The sequence below is a fragment of the Benincasa hispida genome, chromosome 5 (genome assembly GCF_009727055.1).
Source record: "Benincasa hispida cultivar B227 chromosome 5, ASM972705v1, whole genome shotgun sequence".
NCBI lineage: Eukaryota > Viridiplantae > Streptophyta > Magnoliopsida > Cucurbitales > Cucurbitaceae > Benincasa > Benincasa hispida.
This window is the reverse complement of record NC_052353.1, coordinates 61,593,881-61,608,692: the sequence shown is the minus strand read 5'-3', so window position 1 is coordinate 61,608,692 and position 14,812 is coordinate 61,593,881. Positions and strand designations below refer to the sequence as shown.

The window sequence follows — 14,812 nt, the reverse complement described above, 5'->3', positions numbered from 1 at the left end:
TGCAACCAACCATAATCTTAATACGAATGTCAATTAAGATTGTGAGTTATGCGTCTCTTAAAGAGATGCAACCTAACTTGATTTGTTTTAGAGAGAACTCAATAAAGAAAAGAAGGTTTCTATTTTTGCAAATAGTTTTAAAGGTGCACATATTATCATTTTTTTAAAGAGCCCTAATTGATGGTTATAGAATCTTGATAGGCTACACACGCTAAACAGATATTGAAGAATTTCAGTAGAATGTAATATTAAGGAAGAGGTTTGTTGAACTTGAACCATTGTTGATGAGGGAATACCCCAAAGAGGCTCTCTCCTCTATATTAAATTTGTTAGGCTTTCTCCTCTACATTAAATTTGTTTCTCTATATCTTTCTCCTCTATATCACTACTTGAACCTACGTATGCAAACAAATTTGATGCTTGTTCTATATATTAAATTAAATCTGATTATTTAATGCTACTAGGATTTGTATGGGTCCATATTTTTTCTAGTGGTATCTGTTTAATCCATTCATATATTTCCCAAATTCAATATATATATAGTCGCCATATATTAGGCAGGAAGAACATGGTTATTATTGGTTCCATTGTTGAAAAATTTCTATTATACACATTTCTGATATTAACATCAGCCAACTTCCAAACAAGTTGTAAAACATATCCAACTTTGTTCAAGAATGAAAACAGAGCAATGATACTAAAGAACAACTCAAACAAAAATATGTTGTTGCGGTTTAGTGCCCGCACCTCTCACGAATTTGACCTTGAGAACCAGTTAGAACATCAAGAACCGATAGCTTCACCATAGCCCTTGCAAAGTCCATGCGAAAGGTAGAGCCATCATCGGAAGCATAGCCCTTTACCAGTCTTCCCGTCTTCTCGTTGGCCATTAGTTGCTGATCAGCATACAACAATCCTCTCCCACTCAACAAGCTCTTATAGTAATGAGTGTTGAAACCTCCCTCTGACGACAACGAAGGCGACAATTCTTGAAAGTACGACATGCCCAATGTAGACCTCCTTAGCTTCTCTACTGATGCCTCTGAAATTGGGGATGATGCTGGAGACACTTGATCTTGATTGCCATTGTTGTTGTTCTCTCTCTCTTGGCACTTGAATCTCATCAGGTTCAGGAACTCAGGGTCAATTGATGGATCTGGTAGGCTGGTTCCAGAGAAGTTATAAAGACGATTCAGAATGAACTGACACCCAATCTTCCCAATGTTGTGCGCTCCTTCAAAAGCCAAAAGGATAACCACTGAGACTAATTGTGATTTGTGAATGAGTTCGAGGGAAGAGATAATTTTAGCATACCTAAAAGACTGACCATATCTCTTTCATCAAATCCTCTAGTCGCAAATAGATAAAGAGTACGATTGATGTTGTCGTCGGGTCGTGGCAGTTCCGCCATTGCTTCTTCAAAGTATGCCCTCGTGCTGTCTCGCCTGCCGGTGAAAACTGGATAGAAAGGGCCACCAGCCTAATTGCCAAATCATTTTAGTCGAATCAAAACACAATAGCTGAGAAAAAAACTACATTCTATTCCTAATTTCTAAGCTGAGAAAAGCAATCGCATCATCAATACCTCAGAAACCCCACAATCAATCAGTACAGAGAATTACAAGAAATGAAAAGAAAGGGGGGGTGGAGAAGAAGACAGTGTGATATGTATATTTACCAGAACGACGGCATCTCTAGTAGCAAGGGAAAGGATATCGGCACAAGAAACAATGCGTGGGCAAACCCTTTCAAGCTCCTCCTTGATTTGATCAATCTCATCGAAACCCTTTAAAGTCAAATTGGGAATAGCCTGCTTCTCACTCGAATAAGTTCCGTCACCTGAAATGGGATCCAATAGGACGGAAGCATCGCAGCCCTAAATGAAGGAAAAAGAAAGAAAATAAAGAAGAAGGTTAGAAAAAAGAAGCGGAGAGATGGAATCAAGAAGGGAATCAAGAAATGAAGAAGTGATTTGATGGATACATACCTGGATGAAGCAGTCGTGAAAGTAGAGTCTAAGTAGAGAAGCGGAGATATCTTGATGGTGAGAGTAAATGAGAGCCATGGCAGACCTTACAATGATCTCGGCATTGGGGCAGGATTCTCGATAGAAATCGTATTGAAGAGTTGAAAGGAAAGTGAAGAGGGTCTGAGTCTGAGTTTCAGAGAAATGGAGAGGATGATTAGGGGAAGAGAAAGCCAGAGTTTTAATGTCGGAAACACCTCTTGGATTGCAGAGAGAAACGAGGAGGGTGATGAAGACGACTGAAAGGACCCAACCATTCAACATTTTTGAAAGTGAAAACAATCTCAACACTTTCACTCTGTTTATCGATTTATCAAATGGAGGCAAACTCCCGCCATAACCATTATACTCTGCTCTTCCGCTACTCTTCTACCCGCAATTTGAAACTGATAATAATAAGCTCAAAATTACCATTTACTCCCTTAAATCTATTTCTTTTGGTTCAACTTCAACACATCATTAAAAAAAAATCAAAATTTTTAAAAATTAATCCATCTATTAAATATAAGTTTCAACTTTTAATTTTTAATTTCACGTCTGACTGGATTGTGAAATTTTAAAAAGTGTTAAAGTTTGGAGACTAAATTTATAGTTTTATAGTTTTAAAAGTTTAAGGATTAGATAGATACAAGTGTTAAGACTTCAATTTGTTATTTTACCTAATAATAATTTCAAAGAGAGAAATTGTGAAACATCAATTTTAAAATAAGCAACAAGTAATTTTTTTATTGAAACACATTTGGGAAGGAAAATCTTTAGGGGGTGTTCGAGCAAGAAGTTGACAATTATAGTCAACTTATTATAGTTGGGTTATAATAGTTTGTGTTTGGATGTAAATTATTTTAGTTTGGTTATAATAGTATATGTTTGAATTATAAACTATTTTAGTTTGAGAAGGAAATAGTAAACATTGTAGCAATTAATAAAAAAAATGATGAATGTAAGATAGTAAATATTGTATCAAATATGGATTTAGAGATAATGTTGACTATATCTTAGGACAATCTTGCCCCAAACACACCCTTAGTAAATAAGTAGAAAACAATTTTCTTATGAGCATCAACATAAATCAATTGAGTTTGGTATATATTTTCAATTAAAAGGTCATTGGTTAAAGTTCTCACTTCTAACTGTTAAACTCAAATAAAAAATAAAATAAAATAAAAATGAATAATAGCACTTTGTGGCTAATTTTTTTTTAAAAAAAAGTTTACAATATTAAAAAGAGATGTTATTTTGCCATTTATTTAAAAGACAACTCTATTTCTTTTGAAAGTTGTAATACTATGACCATCATTAATTTTAATCACTTTTTTAAACTATCGACGCCCACGGAGAGAAATTGGTTAAATTATTATGTACGTTGTTGACTAAAGATGATGTGGGGCCGGGTGACTTATAATGATGATTGAGCCTCAGTTTCTATTCCAAAAAAATTATTTAGTCTGCTAATTAATCTATTAGCGAATTACAATAATAATACCCTTTTTTTTTTTTTTTAAAAAAAAAAAAAAAAAACTTTTCTTAAAAAAACCCTTCTGTTAACCGGCATGCTACGGCGGTGGACCAAATCGCAAATCGGTCATCGAAGCTTGAATCATCCAATTCACGATCTTTGTTCAATTGTGCTATGGGCGGAAGCGAAAGAAAATCCAAGGAGAAGAGGAAGCATAGAAAGGCGGCTTCATCTTCTGAAGGTACTCATTTCTGTTCTTTTCTTCTTTTGTCTATGCATTTCCCCTCTTTTAATCTGTTGTTACTCAACAATCTTCAAGAACTTCTCCCAAATAGAAGCAGTACTTCTAGAGAACTTTATAATTTTGCTTTTCTTCGGGTGGATTCTCCAGTAATCTATGGTGGGTTGTGCTGCGTTTTGTGTTAATGCTATTGCTTGTAAAAGTTCAGACGAGAAGAGCAGCAAGAGACCAAGAGCTGCAGAAGATGAGGAAAGGGAAAGCAGAAGGAGTGATAAGAGAGAGAAGCGGAAGGAGAAGAAATCTCACAAGCACTCTAAACGCCACTCAGGTAAACTCGAATGGGCAATTTGCAGAAGTATGCATGTTACGGTTCATGTTTGGTATTATTATGTTTTATCTCATAGGTGGTCGAGTGGTTGTTTTTTTCTTCGTTGGTTATTTCATTTGAATTTGTATTAATGGTGTCGCACAAATTGCTTCAATTCGATGTTTAGGTTTTCTGATGTTAAACTGGTGTCCATACTATGTGTAGAAATCAAAATCCTTTTATTTTTATACATTCTTCAAATTTATTCTCTCTGCTACCTTTTCTGTCTTTTTCTCAAAACTCATGTTTGGAAGGAAGTTGTGGTTTAAAGAAAGAAGATTATCCTGTAAGTATTTGAATACACGAGTTTTTACTTTTCCAGTTTTTCTACAGCAGTGTCATTGCAAATGCAGATGTAAACTTTTACTTATTTTAATTATGAACAGGATTGTGAAGAAGTACTTTATAAATAGGTTTCCGAAGTAAAGTTTTGTAATGCCCTGCCTTTTTCTCTCAGAGAAGAAGTCAAAGGATATTCACAAAGGCAAGCATCACAAGGGCGATCACCTTTCAGTGAGTTCTTCTGCAATGATAAAGCATGCGTATTAGTTTATCTTTTACTTATTCTACTTGATCATCCCTGCACTTTTCCTCTGTTATTATTAGTTAGGTTTGGAAAGAACAGAAGTAGGAAATGGATTACAATGCTCTATATAAGAAGTTCTGATTTATCATGCTTGTGTTGTTTTTCCCCCTACTTCACCGCCTCTCAATTATTAATACTATATCTTGAGGTATTCAAACCCAGTAAATTTAGTATTAGGTTATCATATTTCGAGATCTTCTTAAGTGGCCTCGAGATATGGTTAACTCAAATATAATGAAGATGGTGAAAACATCTGGAAAATATTGGATTGTTTTTCACTCTTTACTTTTTTTAAAAAAAATTCATGGATCTGTGCAGCTGAACTGAATTTATGGGATCACTGGATGTGAGTGAGGTTACACAAGAATATAATGGAGGAGAGTTATCATAGATTAATCAACGGAAAGTTACCTGGTGTCTAGGATTTGGTTCAGGTATGTAGAGGGATAGAAATTACTAATAATATAAGTTGCACAAGGGGAGTATTCACGTTGCACAAGGGGAAGATGCTTGCAAATTTGCTAACGTTCAGCTTCTCATAACTTAGGATTTCCTAGTCTTTATTATTTTTCTTTTTCTTTTTCACGTGAAAGAACTATTTTAATATCAAAATGTTCGGTGCTATGCCACTGCATTAGGCTACTTGAATATAGAAGTTAATGTTAATATAGTTGCGATAAGGTTGCCGTATCACCAGTTATGAAGTATGTTAACCATGTACACCATTCCTCAATCTTATGCAGAAACAGAAGTACAATCACGATACATGGTCCTAGAATAGTGAGTTATTTAGCAGTGAGGTGGTTACTCTGAAGAATTAAATCAACCAATTTCTTTTCAAAGTGAATTACGGTGTCTAGATTGGACAAATAGGAGAAGCGTCTTGTTTATTTGTTAGTTATTTGCTGCTTCTACCAAACTTCCTGCTTCTACAAATTTGTTTCCTGCCTTATCAGATTGTTGTGAACCTTGCGATGTACTACATAATTCTGCCAGCTAATTACTGGCATGAGGCTTTATTGGGGATTTAAAAAATAAAAAATAAAATAAAATCTTGGAATAGCAATCATTGCCAAAATTCAACTTCGTGTCATTGTTTCCCACTTAAGCCTTGATTTCTTAGCTACTTCTACTGAACTCCTCCCGAAATTTGTTCATCGTCGTACGAGAGGAAGATTTGATGCGACCTTATTTTTCTATTGCTTTTTCAACAATTAAATGTAATGCCTTTGTCTATTTTAGTTTTTTTGTTTGGAATTGGAGAGTAGATACTATGTCGTATTTCTTGTTATTGGGCTGTGCCTACTACTTTTGTTAATATAATTTTGTTGATTTAGAGAGACAAAATTCAAGAACTGTCGAAGGAAGACTATTTCTCAAAGAATAATGAATTTGCTACCTGGTTGAAAGATGAGAAGAATGTGTATTTTTCTGATCTTTCTTCGGAGTCTGCTCGTGAACTTTTCTCAGATTTTGTTGAACTGTGGAATGACCGAAAGCTTAAATCTCGATATTATGAGGGTATTTCAAGTGGACCTCGGACATCCCATAACTGGAAAATCAAGGAATGATAACTTAGCAAGCATGGATTGAACAAACAAAGAAACAAATGAGCATATGTTGTCGGAATTGTTGCATTTTGGTTTTCCTGCTATACTAGTAGTTAGTTTCCAGCCAGCTGATTGAATCTTCTTGCCAACACCGGATGTGTAAGAGAGTTCCATGTTTTCTGTAGAATTTTAGTCTTACCTTTGCTTTTGATATGGAATGGAAAACTTTTCTTATTTTGATGTAATGGAAAACGTGGAAATCAATCTTAGTTTACAGACTAAAATTATTTAGAAAGTTTTATTCTTTTTATTACTGAATGATGTGTGCCAGTGGAACTCTTTTATGTTGATCCGCCTTTGAGTTGGTGGTAAAGGGTTTTTGGTAGTGGCTTTAAGAAGGTGCTTCCTTAAAACCTTTTCCATATAAAGAGAGAATATGGATGAAAAGGAAAGATTGTAATGAAAGTCTGTAACGTAGTAGATTGAGACATCTTTGTCAAACTTTTTAGCTGAAGGACGACTTTAGTTATAAATGGAGATCGTGGATTTGTAGTTACCTTGACACTATAGCTAGCGGTAATTGACATGATTTTCCTTCTTAAAAGTTGAAGGTTCGATCTCTCATCTTTGTAGTTGTTGTAATATGAAAAGTTGCCTTTCTACTATATATTCATTATTTTAAATAGCATGCCTAGAGAATAATATTGGTCACTGCTGGAAGGAAAATTTTGACACTGTTGGGTTCAATACTGCAACTTTTGTAACTCTTTTTAAGTGGATGAAGAGAAGTGGTCAAACCTTAGCTAGTGCTAGATAATTGTTTAGTAATTCCCTTCAAGTCTCGCCGGGAAGAGAAATATTCCAAGAAATATTCCCAGAAAGGTTAGTTCTTCATTGGAGGATTGGATACAAACAAGGAAATCCTCACATGCAATAGTTTTTCCTTTTTTTTTTTACAATTTCAAGAAACCCTCTATGGTATAATTATTTTTAAGAATAATGTTATTTTAATAAATAATGACAAAAATAAGATTGAAGGAAAAATAATGATAAAAATAGGGTAAAAGAATTGTGGATCTAATACACGATTACGAAAAAGTGTGTACTGGGTCCATGAGTGTTAAAATGAATCTTGGACTTGATACACGGTTTAGAAAAAATTATATATTTGGTCCACGATTTCAAGCTCCATATGACAGTCACATGTAAGACTTTGTTATGTTGGAAATCGTGGATGAAAATGGATCTTGTCAAACATGTATTATTACATCTCATTAATACTCAAAATTATGGGTAATAAGTGGTTTTTAGAGAAAACCATTCTGAATTTCTAAAACAATTATAACTAATTGTATTCCTTCTTTTCTTCCTCCTTCCAACACTCTTGAAACCAACTAAACTTTTCATTCTCCCTCTTCTTTTCCCTCTCTCTCTCATCTCTCGCGTAACAAACTAGATTTTCTCTTCTTTTTCTTTTTTTTTTTTCATTACACCATTTCTCTTCTTTTTTGCTTCTTTTCTTCTCAATCTCCATCATGGACAGAGCCATGTAAGGTCAAGGGGAATGTGCCCCCTCAATTATCTGTCTTTTATATTTTTAATATAAATTATAAAGTGATATGTATATATAAATAAGTTTAATTTAAAAAATAATATTGATATTAGCTTGTTGGTATGGAGTTTTGTTTATTTGGTTAAACACAAAAGTTCAAATTTTATAACTTTATCAACGTCTTATTTCGAATCTTAAATGACTTTTTATCCATATTTTTTCATCTCTAATGGGCTTTTAAAGCCCAACTCATGTAAATCCTAATAAAAGGAAAGTTGGTCAAACAACGTGCCCTTTAAAATATAATTTGTTTTTTTTTTAATGAATGAATAGTCAAACAATACATTTTTTATCGACAACAGAGCTGCGCAGTTTATAAACTTTTTTTTTCCTTTCGAAATTCACTTTTCAATCTCAACTCTGAGGAACGTTTTATTAAAATGGTTTCATTCATTTTTTGACATAATTTTTATATTCACATTACACTATTTATATTTTTATTTGTTTCCATGTTATATTTACATTCAAATTACTCGTATAGGTTTTTATAATTAATTCAAACAATACATTTTTTATCGGCAACAAAACTAAGCAGTTTATAAACTTTGTTCTTCTTTTTGAAATTAACTTTTCAATCTCAACTCTCAAGAACGTTCTATTAAAATGGTTTCGTTTATTTTTTACACAATTTTTATATTCACATTACACTATATATATTTTTGTTTGTTTCCATGTTATATTTACATTCAAATTACTCGTATAGGTTTTTATAATTAATTTCAAAATTCAAGTTAGAGGATTATTTGTTGTCACTTGTTTGGATATACAAGCTCGACAGTAAGTTTTAAAATATTCTTAGACTTTAAGTTATGATGCTTTTAAATCTATATGATAGAATGTAATATTCTTATTATTAATATTTTTGTAGAATTAATTCAAAATTAATATAGAGAGATATTATAAAAGAAAAACAACAATAGAGACTATAGAGACATCATCTTCAAAGAAGATAAATGTTTTGAATTCTGATCAATCTTATACATAAATAAATCTAGAAGAATTACCTGCAAATCTTGATCTAAAATATTGTGAATGCAATGATTGAGTCAAATTTTGTAAAGAAATACCGTAAAAAATAAGAGAATCTGATTGAAATTTGTTGTTGTATGATTTTTTATTTCTATCATAGTCATGATATTGAAGTCCTTAGAATGGATGGCCTATTTCTAATTCAAGGACGACAAAGGTAAAATTCACAATCAGTTACAAATTTACATCATTATCGTGTTGAAATTTTATATATCATCAGTGATATGCAACTTCAATACCTGAATAATCATTTTACTGAGACAAATACTGAATTGCTTCTCTGTGTGGCATGTCTAAATCTAAGTAGTTCATTTATTTCTTTTGATAGGAAAAAACATAGTTAACTTGCTCAATTTTACTCAGAAGACTTTTCAGTTTTTTGGACTCTTTATGCTTGAGAATCAACTTCAAAATTATATTATTGATATGCGTTAAATATTGAGTTTGTTGAGCTAAAAAGCATATGTGATCCTGCAGTAAAAATGGTCATGGCGAATAAAGACAAAGTCTATCTATTAGTTTACAAATTACTCACTTTAGCATTGATTTTACCTGTTGCCACAACTATTGTAGAGAGAACATTTTCTATATGCATATTGCGAAGACTTGATTTTGTAATCGAATGGGAGGTCAATGGATAAATGATTGTCGTATAACCTATATTGGAAAGGATTTATTTTATAAGTTAGATATTGAACTTATCATGGATCGATTTCAAAATATGAAACCTTGTAGATGACAATTGTAATGTATTAAATTAATTAATTTATGAAGTTATGAACATTTGTTTTATATTCATTTATAGTTTTTTTTGTTAGATTTGTACATATAGTGCCCCTATATAGAATTTCTAGGTCCATTTATCTCGATTGTTTTGTTTTCTTCTTTCCTTCTTTCTTATTTTTCTTTAGTTTGTCAATATTTTTTTGTACTTTAATTATCTTTCGTTTTCTTCTTTTTTTTTTTCTTTCTTCATTTTTTTTCTTATTTTATCAGAAATACAGAACCGGATATGTCCAAAACTGATCTTACTAGGCTGATGATCACTTCTAGAAGCAATGGTGAAACAATGATTTTTTTTTTTTTTTTTTGGAACTTGTGGATGGGGTCCAGGATTTTTCGACTAGTATACGTGTTCCCTTAATCTTCATGATTCTATAATCCCATATTTGTCATTATTTTTCCTTAACCCTATTTTTATCATTATTTATTAAAATAACATTATATAAAAAAAATCTTGATAGTATGATAATTGATTTGTTTATTATAATTTATTAATTTGAGGTCATCGATTCATTTTTTTTATTTTGATGATTAATCATGTTACTTGTTAGTAAATGTAGTTCTATAAACAAAGTAACTTGGTTCGTGATATTGGCATGTGTTTTGATCCAATAGATTGGAGGTTCAATTCCTCCTTCTCCATCATTGTTGTAAAAAAAAAAAAAAAAACAAAGTATAGAAACTAACTTCTCATGTAATTTCTAGAGAAGTAAATCAGTGCTTTTTTTTTTTCTTTTCTTTTTTCTTTTTTTGGGTGAGGGGAAGGTACATAGGAAGGAGAATAAATAAACACAGCTCTAGAATCTCATACTCCACAAATGTCGTGTTGTGCTAAAAAGAAAAAAATAATATTTTAGTATGAAATGTAATATTAATCTAAAATAATATGGTTAAAGTTTTATGGGTTAACCAGTGGAATAACCAAATAAGAAATTTTATTTAAAGAAAGTTAAAAAGTTTTTTAAATTACGTAAATACGATTTTTTGGATTATTAATTAAAATACCTGCTAGAGTGAATTTGTATTGATAAATAGGTCAAAAAATTTATGGAAAAAAAGAGATAAATATAAGATAAAATGGACTTCTAAATCTCATCTTAATTTGTAATCTTAAGTGGAAAAGGTAAACTTTGGTTTGGTTTTTCTTATAAATACACTTATCACTCTATAGACATTTGAGATCTGAAATTTATATTTCTTTTCAATTTTACATTTCTTCAAATTATAAATTACCGTTGCTATCACGTGGCTAGGTGTGTTTTTTCTTTTTTTTTAAAAAAATATTAACATCAACGATATCCTCCCCCACTTGAAAATACTGTATAATTTAGAAAATCTAAAATATAAATAATAATAATTATTATTAATAATATATTAAGTATTAATAAGATGGGCGTGATTGTTATTTTAAATATTTATTTTCATATGTGAAATTCTCCATTTATTTCACATGGTAGAGGTTGTGTTGTGGTTGTGGAAAACTTTGGGACGTTTCTCATTTAATGAAATTACGAAATTAAATTAGAGAGAGGGAGAGATTTAAGGAACTTTAGATCTCTCCTCTTCCTATTACTCACCTTCTTCCTTCGTTGTTTAGTTTATAGAGAAAGTTCTTCCAGTTTCAGATATGGCGTCCCCCTTCCGTTCAGACATATTGAGAGGGAAGGTGGCTTTGATTACTGGCGGCGGCTCTGGAATCGGCTTCGAAATCGCCACCCAATTTGGTCAACATGGAGCTGCCATTGCCATCATGGGTCGAAGGAAGCAAGTCCTCGACTCCGCCGTCGCCGCTCTCCGATCTCTCGGAATCTCGGTATTTCTCTTCCACTTACTCCATTCACTTTTGCTATTTTCAACATAATTCTTCCCTACTTCTCTTATTGATGAACAACAACTCCTACTCTCATAAGGATGCTAGGTAGAGTAGAATAATCTCTCATCTAATAGAATACAAAAGAGTAAACAAACGAAAGAACTGTGCAGTAATTCATGAACCTTTTGCAATTCTTTTTTTTCATAAACCATTCTGCCTCTACGGTTTCGTTACATTGTTCCACTGATTAATATTCTTATAGAGATAGAGCCTATCTGGAATTGTGAAAAAGGTTTTCTTCTTAGTTGGTTTGCTTTGTCATGGCAAGAACAAGTATACCTTATCAAAGCTGGAGCAACGAATGGTCATAATACATTCTGCTGCTATTTTAGATTGTAACGCACTGATATATTTCATCATGTTGGAAAATTGTTAAAAATTACCCTTAAATATTTTCATCTTCCACAAATAGCACGTCGAAGTCAAAGTAGTTTTTGTGTGTGTATGACCATAAATATTAAAGAAGTTTTCAAATATTTGGTTCATCATAAATATTACATATTTTGCAATTTCTGAAATCTTTGGTTTATGCAACTAATGAATATTTGATTCATCATAAATATTAAAATCAATCATTAAAAACCCTATTCTAATTAATTTGAAGAAGATTAGACTTTATGAGATTTAGAAAAGATTACATACAATCCTTCAAATTTGATCTTGACCGTGAAGGATGGTGAAAAACTATGGCAATGAGTTGCTAATTGTTAAAGATAAAAAACTTTTGGATGTTATTTTCGATAATTTCTCCAATATATTTCGGTATAATTATAACTGAAAATGAGGTTACTTGGATATCATTCTTGTAGGCAGTCCAAGGCTTTTTTTTTTTTTTTTTTTATGGACTTGTTTTTTGTATGCCTTGTTTTCTTTCACTTCCAATGAAAGCTAGGCTTCTTACCCAAGAAAAAAAAGAAAGAAAGAAAGAAAGGTGTTGCTTATAAAAAATTCAAGAGTAGTTGCTTAGGCTTATAGTTTGTGTATACTTCAGATGATGTGTAGGCGGACTCTTTTTATTTGAGTACGCCACACATGGATGTGTAGGTGGACTCTAAGTCTCCAACTAATATGAATAAACACCCATGTCATACTTTGAGAAATCTGAACTTGATTCTGATCTGAAACCTGTTTTTGGTTTACTGTTCATTGCAGGCATTTGGATTTGAAGGTGATGTTCGTAAACAAGAAGACGCAAGTAGTGTAGTTGAGTCTACTTTCAATAATCTTGGTAGTCTGGACATTCTTGTGAATGCAGCAGCTGGGAACTTTCTGGTATCAGCAGAAGATTTGTCTCCCAATGGATTTCGAACAGGTTCTGTTTGCATTCAATTGCTACTTTCAATAATTATGTAGCCTTGCTTTTACTTGATATTAGTCCAAAGGGATCATGAGAGAAAAAATGTCTGTTGGAAGCATTTTGTGGTTGTTGCATACTCCTGAATTCCATCTATCATAACTCATCTAATATTTATTCAATTGAAAGGAGAACATAGAAATAGAAAGTCTCACATGTTACAAATACGTTCTTATTAAAGTTTAAACCTCGTACTTGATGTTATTGTTTCAAGGGAACTTTTAGCCTTTTTGTCCATCTTACTTTCTTTTTGCAAAATTTTTGGTTAAATTTCAACTTTAGTCACAAAACTCACAGGCCTAAAACACACAAAGTTGAAAGTGTAAGTACCATGTGTTTGTCATTCAAAGTTAATCATATTATTTTAATAGAGAAGCATTCTATGGAATGGGGCTTATTGCCAGAACATGCATTTCATGAAGTGCCACATATTATATTTACTTACACTTGATTTTAGAAATCCCCTGCAGTTATGGATATTGATTCAGTTGGCACATTCACAATGTGCCATCAAGCCCTCAAATATCTCAAGAAAGGAGGACCTGGAAGGAACTCACTTACCGGCGGAACAATTATTAATATTAGTGCAACTTTGCACTACACAGCTACCTGGTATCAAGTTCATGTATCTGCAGCCAAGGTTAGTTGTGATCATGTCTGAAGGTTATAATTTCTCTTTTTTGGTTGGAAGAAATTTCTTAGAATTTTCTTTCAAACAGGCAGCTGTAGACGCTATTACAAGAAATTTAGCTCTGGAATGGGGGGCTGATTATGATATTAGGGTTAATGGCATTGCACCAGGACCCATCAAGGGTACTACTGGTCTGAGTAAACTCGCACCTGAAGAGATAGATAGCAAAGTAAGGGAAGATATGCCTCTCTACAGAATAGGAGAAAAATGGGATATTGCTATGGCTGCCATCTACCTTGCCTCGGATGCAGGTGTGCCTCTCTCAATCATGCAATCTTTCTTACTTTTCTACAGTAGTTCTATGGATGTTAATCTAAATGTTTTTTCTTTCTTTTTGGGATAAAAATACATGTTTTCAGAATGTTTTGAAACCTTAACCCTCACTTCTTAACATATGATCTGACATATAGATGAAATCATGAATTTAGGCAATACTGCATACGCATTTTATTGGCTTTTGCGCTGGGACTTACCCAAGTATGTTTCATTTGAAAAATGAAAAGTATAATAGATATTCGCTCTCCATGATTTTTGTTTAGGTTGAAGAGATCATTTGGTCACCATTTGAAAATGGAGTTTTAAAAACACTACCGTCATGGAAAGTATCTTTGAGAAAGAAATTAAGTATACAATGTATTTGTTGTAGAATCTCAAAGTTTTAGGAGTCAATTATTTAGAACTGCACAAGATCAATCTTTAGTTAATTAAATATCGAACATTGTATCTATTTTGAAGGTAAATACGTGAATGGAACAACTATCATTGCTGATGGAGGGATGTGGTTGAGCTCGCCTCGCAGGCTTCCCAAGGAGGCCGTTAAGCAATTGTCTCGAGTAGTGGAAAAGAGGTCCAGAAATTCACCTGTTGGTGTTCCAAAAAGCAAGCTGTGATGCCCAACGTCACCAATTAATTAGATAATTTAAATATTAGTACTGCATTTGCCATTTTTTTAGGCATTATTCAAGGAATCCAAATTTCTGTCCACCAGAATGTTGCATCTAACTGGGATTGGGAATTCTGATTCCACACATTTCGTGACGCTTGGGACACGTATTTATATACTTAACCATGGCTGTAATTGCAAGATCAAGATAGTATGAAATTAGTACTCAGAGATTGTCGAAAGGAAACTCGGTTATCTTAAATGTGTGTGTTTACATGGGCGCAACCTCAAATACGTCATTTAGATTTCAAGAATATGCATATTAGACAAACAGTAAATTAATTAACGATTGATCTTTGTG

The 14,812-nt window shown here is 32.6% G+C and overlaps 3 protein-coding genes across 4 annotated transcripts; 2 read left to right on the top strand and 1 right to left on the bottom strand.

Moving 5' to 3' along the window:
- Positions 1 to 489: 489 nt before the first annotated feature.
- Positions 490 to 2,426, bottom strand: LOC120078614 (putative Peroxidase 48). The gene is made up of 4 exons (XM_039032900.1): positions 1,988 to 2,426; positions 1,679 to 1,876; positions 1,315 to 1,480; positions 490 to 1,234 (listed from the first exon to the last, which is right to left on the bottom strand). Exons 1-4 carry the CDS (start codon positions 2,288 to 2,290, stop codon positions 735 to 737), a joined length of 1,167 nt encoding a protein of 388 aa, XP_038888828.1. The 5' UTR covers positions 2,291 to 2,426; the 3' UTR covers positions 490 to 734.
- A 1,097-nt stretch (positions 2,427 to 3,523) lies between these two features.
- On the top strand, positions 3,524 to 6,521 carry LOC120078615 (style cell-cycle inhibitor 1-A). 2 transcript variants are annotated; one of them, XM_039032901.1, is made up of 4 exons: positions 3,524 to 3,723; positions 3,932 to 4,051; positions 4,548 to 4,603; positions 6,014 to 6,521. In XM_039032901.1, the coding sequence occupies exons 1-4, from the start codon at positions 3,657 to 3,659 to the stop codon at positions 6,245 to 6,247; spliced, it is 477 nt and encodes a 158-aa protein (XP_038888829.1). In that variant the 5' UTR covers positions 3,524 to 3,656; the 3' UTR covers positions 6,248 to 6,521. The 2 variants fall into 2 exon arrangements, with proteins under 2 accessions (XP_038888829.1, XP_038888830.1); XM_039032902.1 differs by having other exon boundaries at positions 3,566 to 3,723; positions 3,874 to 4,051.
- Positions 6,522 to 11,131: 4,610 nt separating this feature from the next.
- LOC120078067 (peroxisomal 2,4-dienoyl-CoA reductase) lies at positions 11,132 to 14,698 on the top strand. The gene is made up of 5 exons (XM_039032264.1): positions 11,132 to 11,463; positions 12,676 to 12,835; positions 13,348 to 13,517; positions 13,597 to 13,819; positions 14,304 to 14,698. Exons 1-5 carry the CDS (start codon positions 11,278 to 11,280, stop codon positions 14,456 to 14,458), a joined length of 894 nt encoding a protein of 297 aa, XP_038888192.1. The 5' UTR covers positions 11,132 to 11,277; the 3' UTR covers positions 14,459 to 14,698.
- The last annotated feature ends 114 nt before the right edge of the window (positions 14,699 to 14,812 follow it).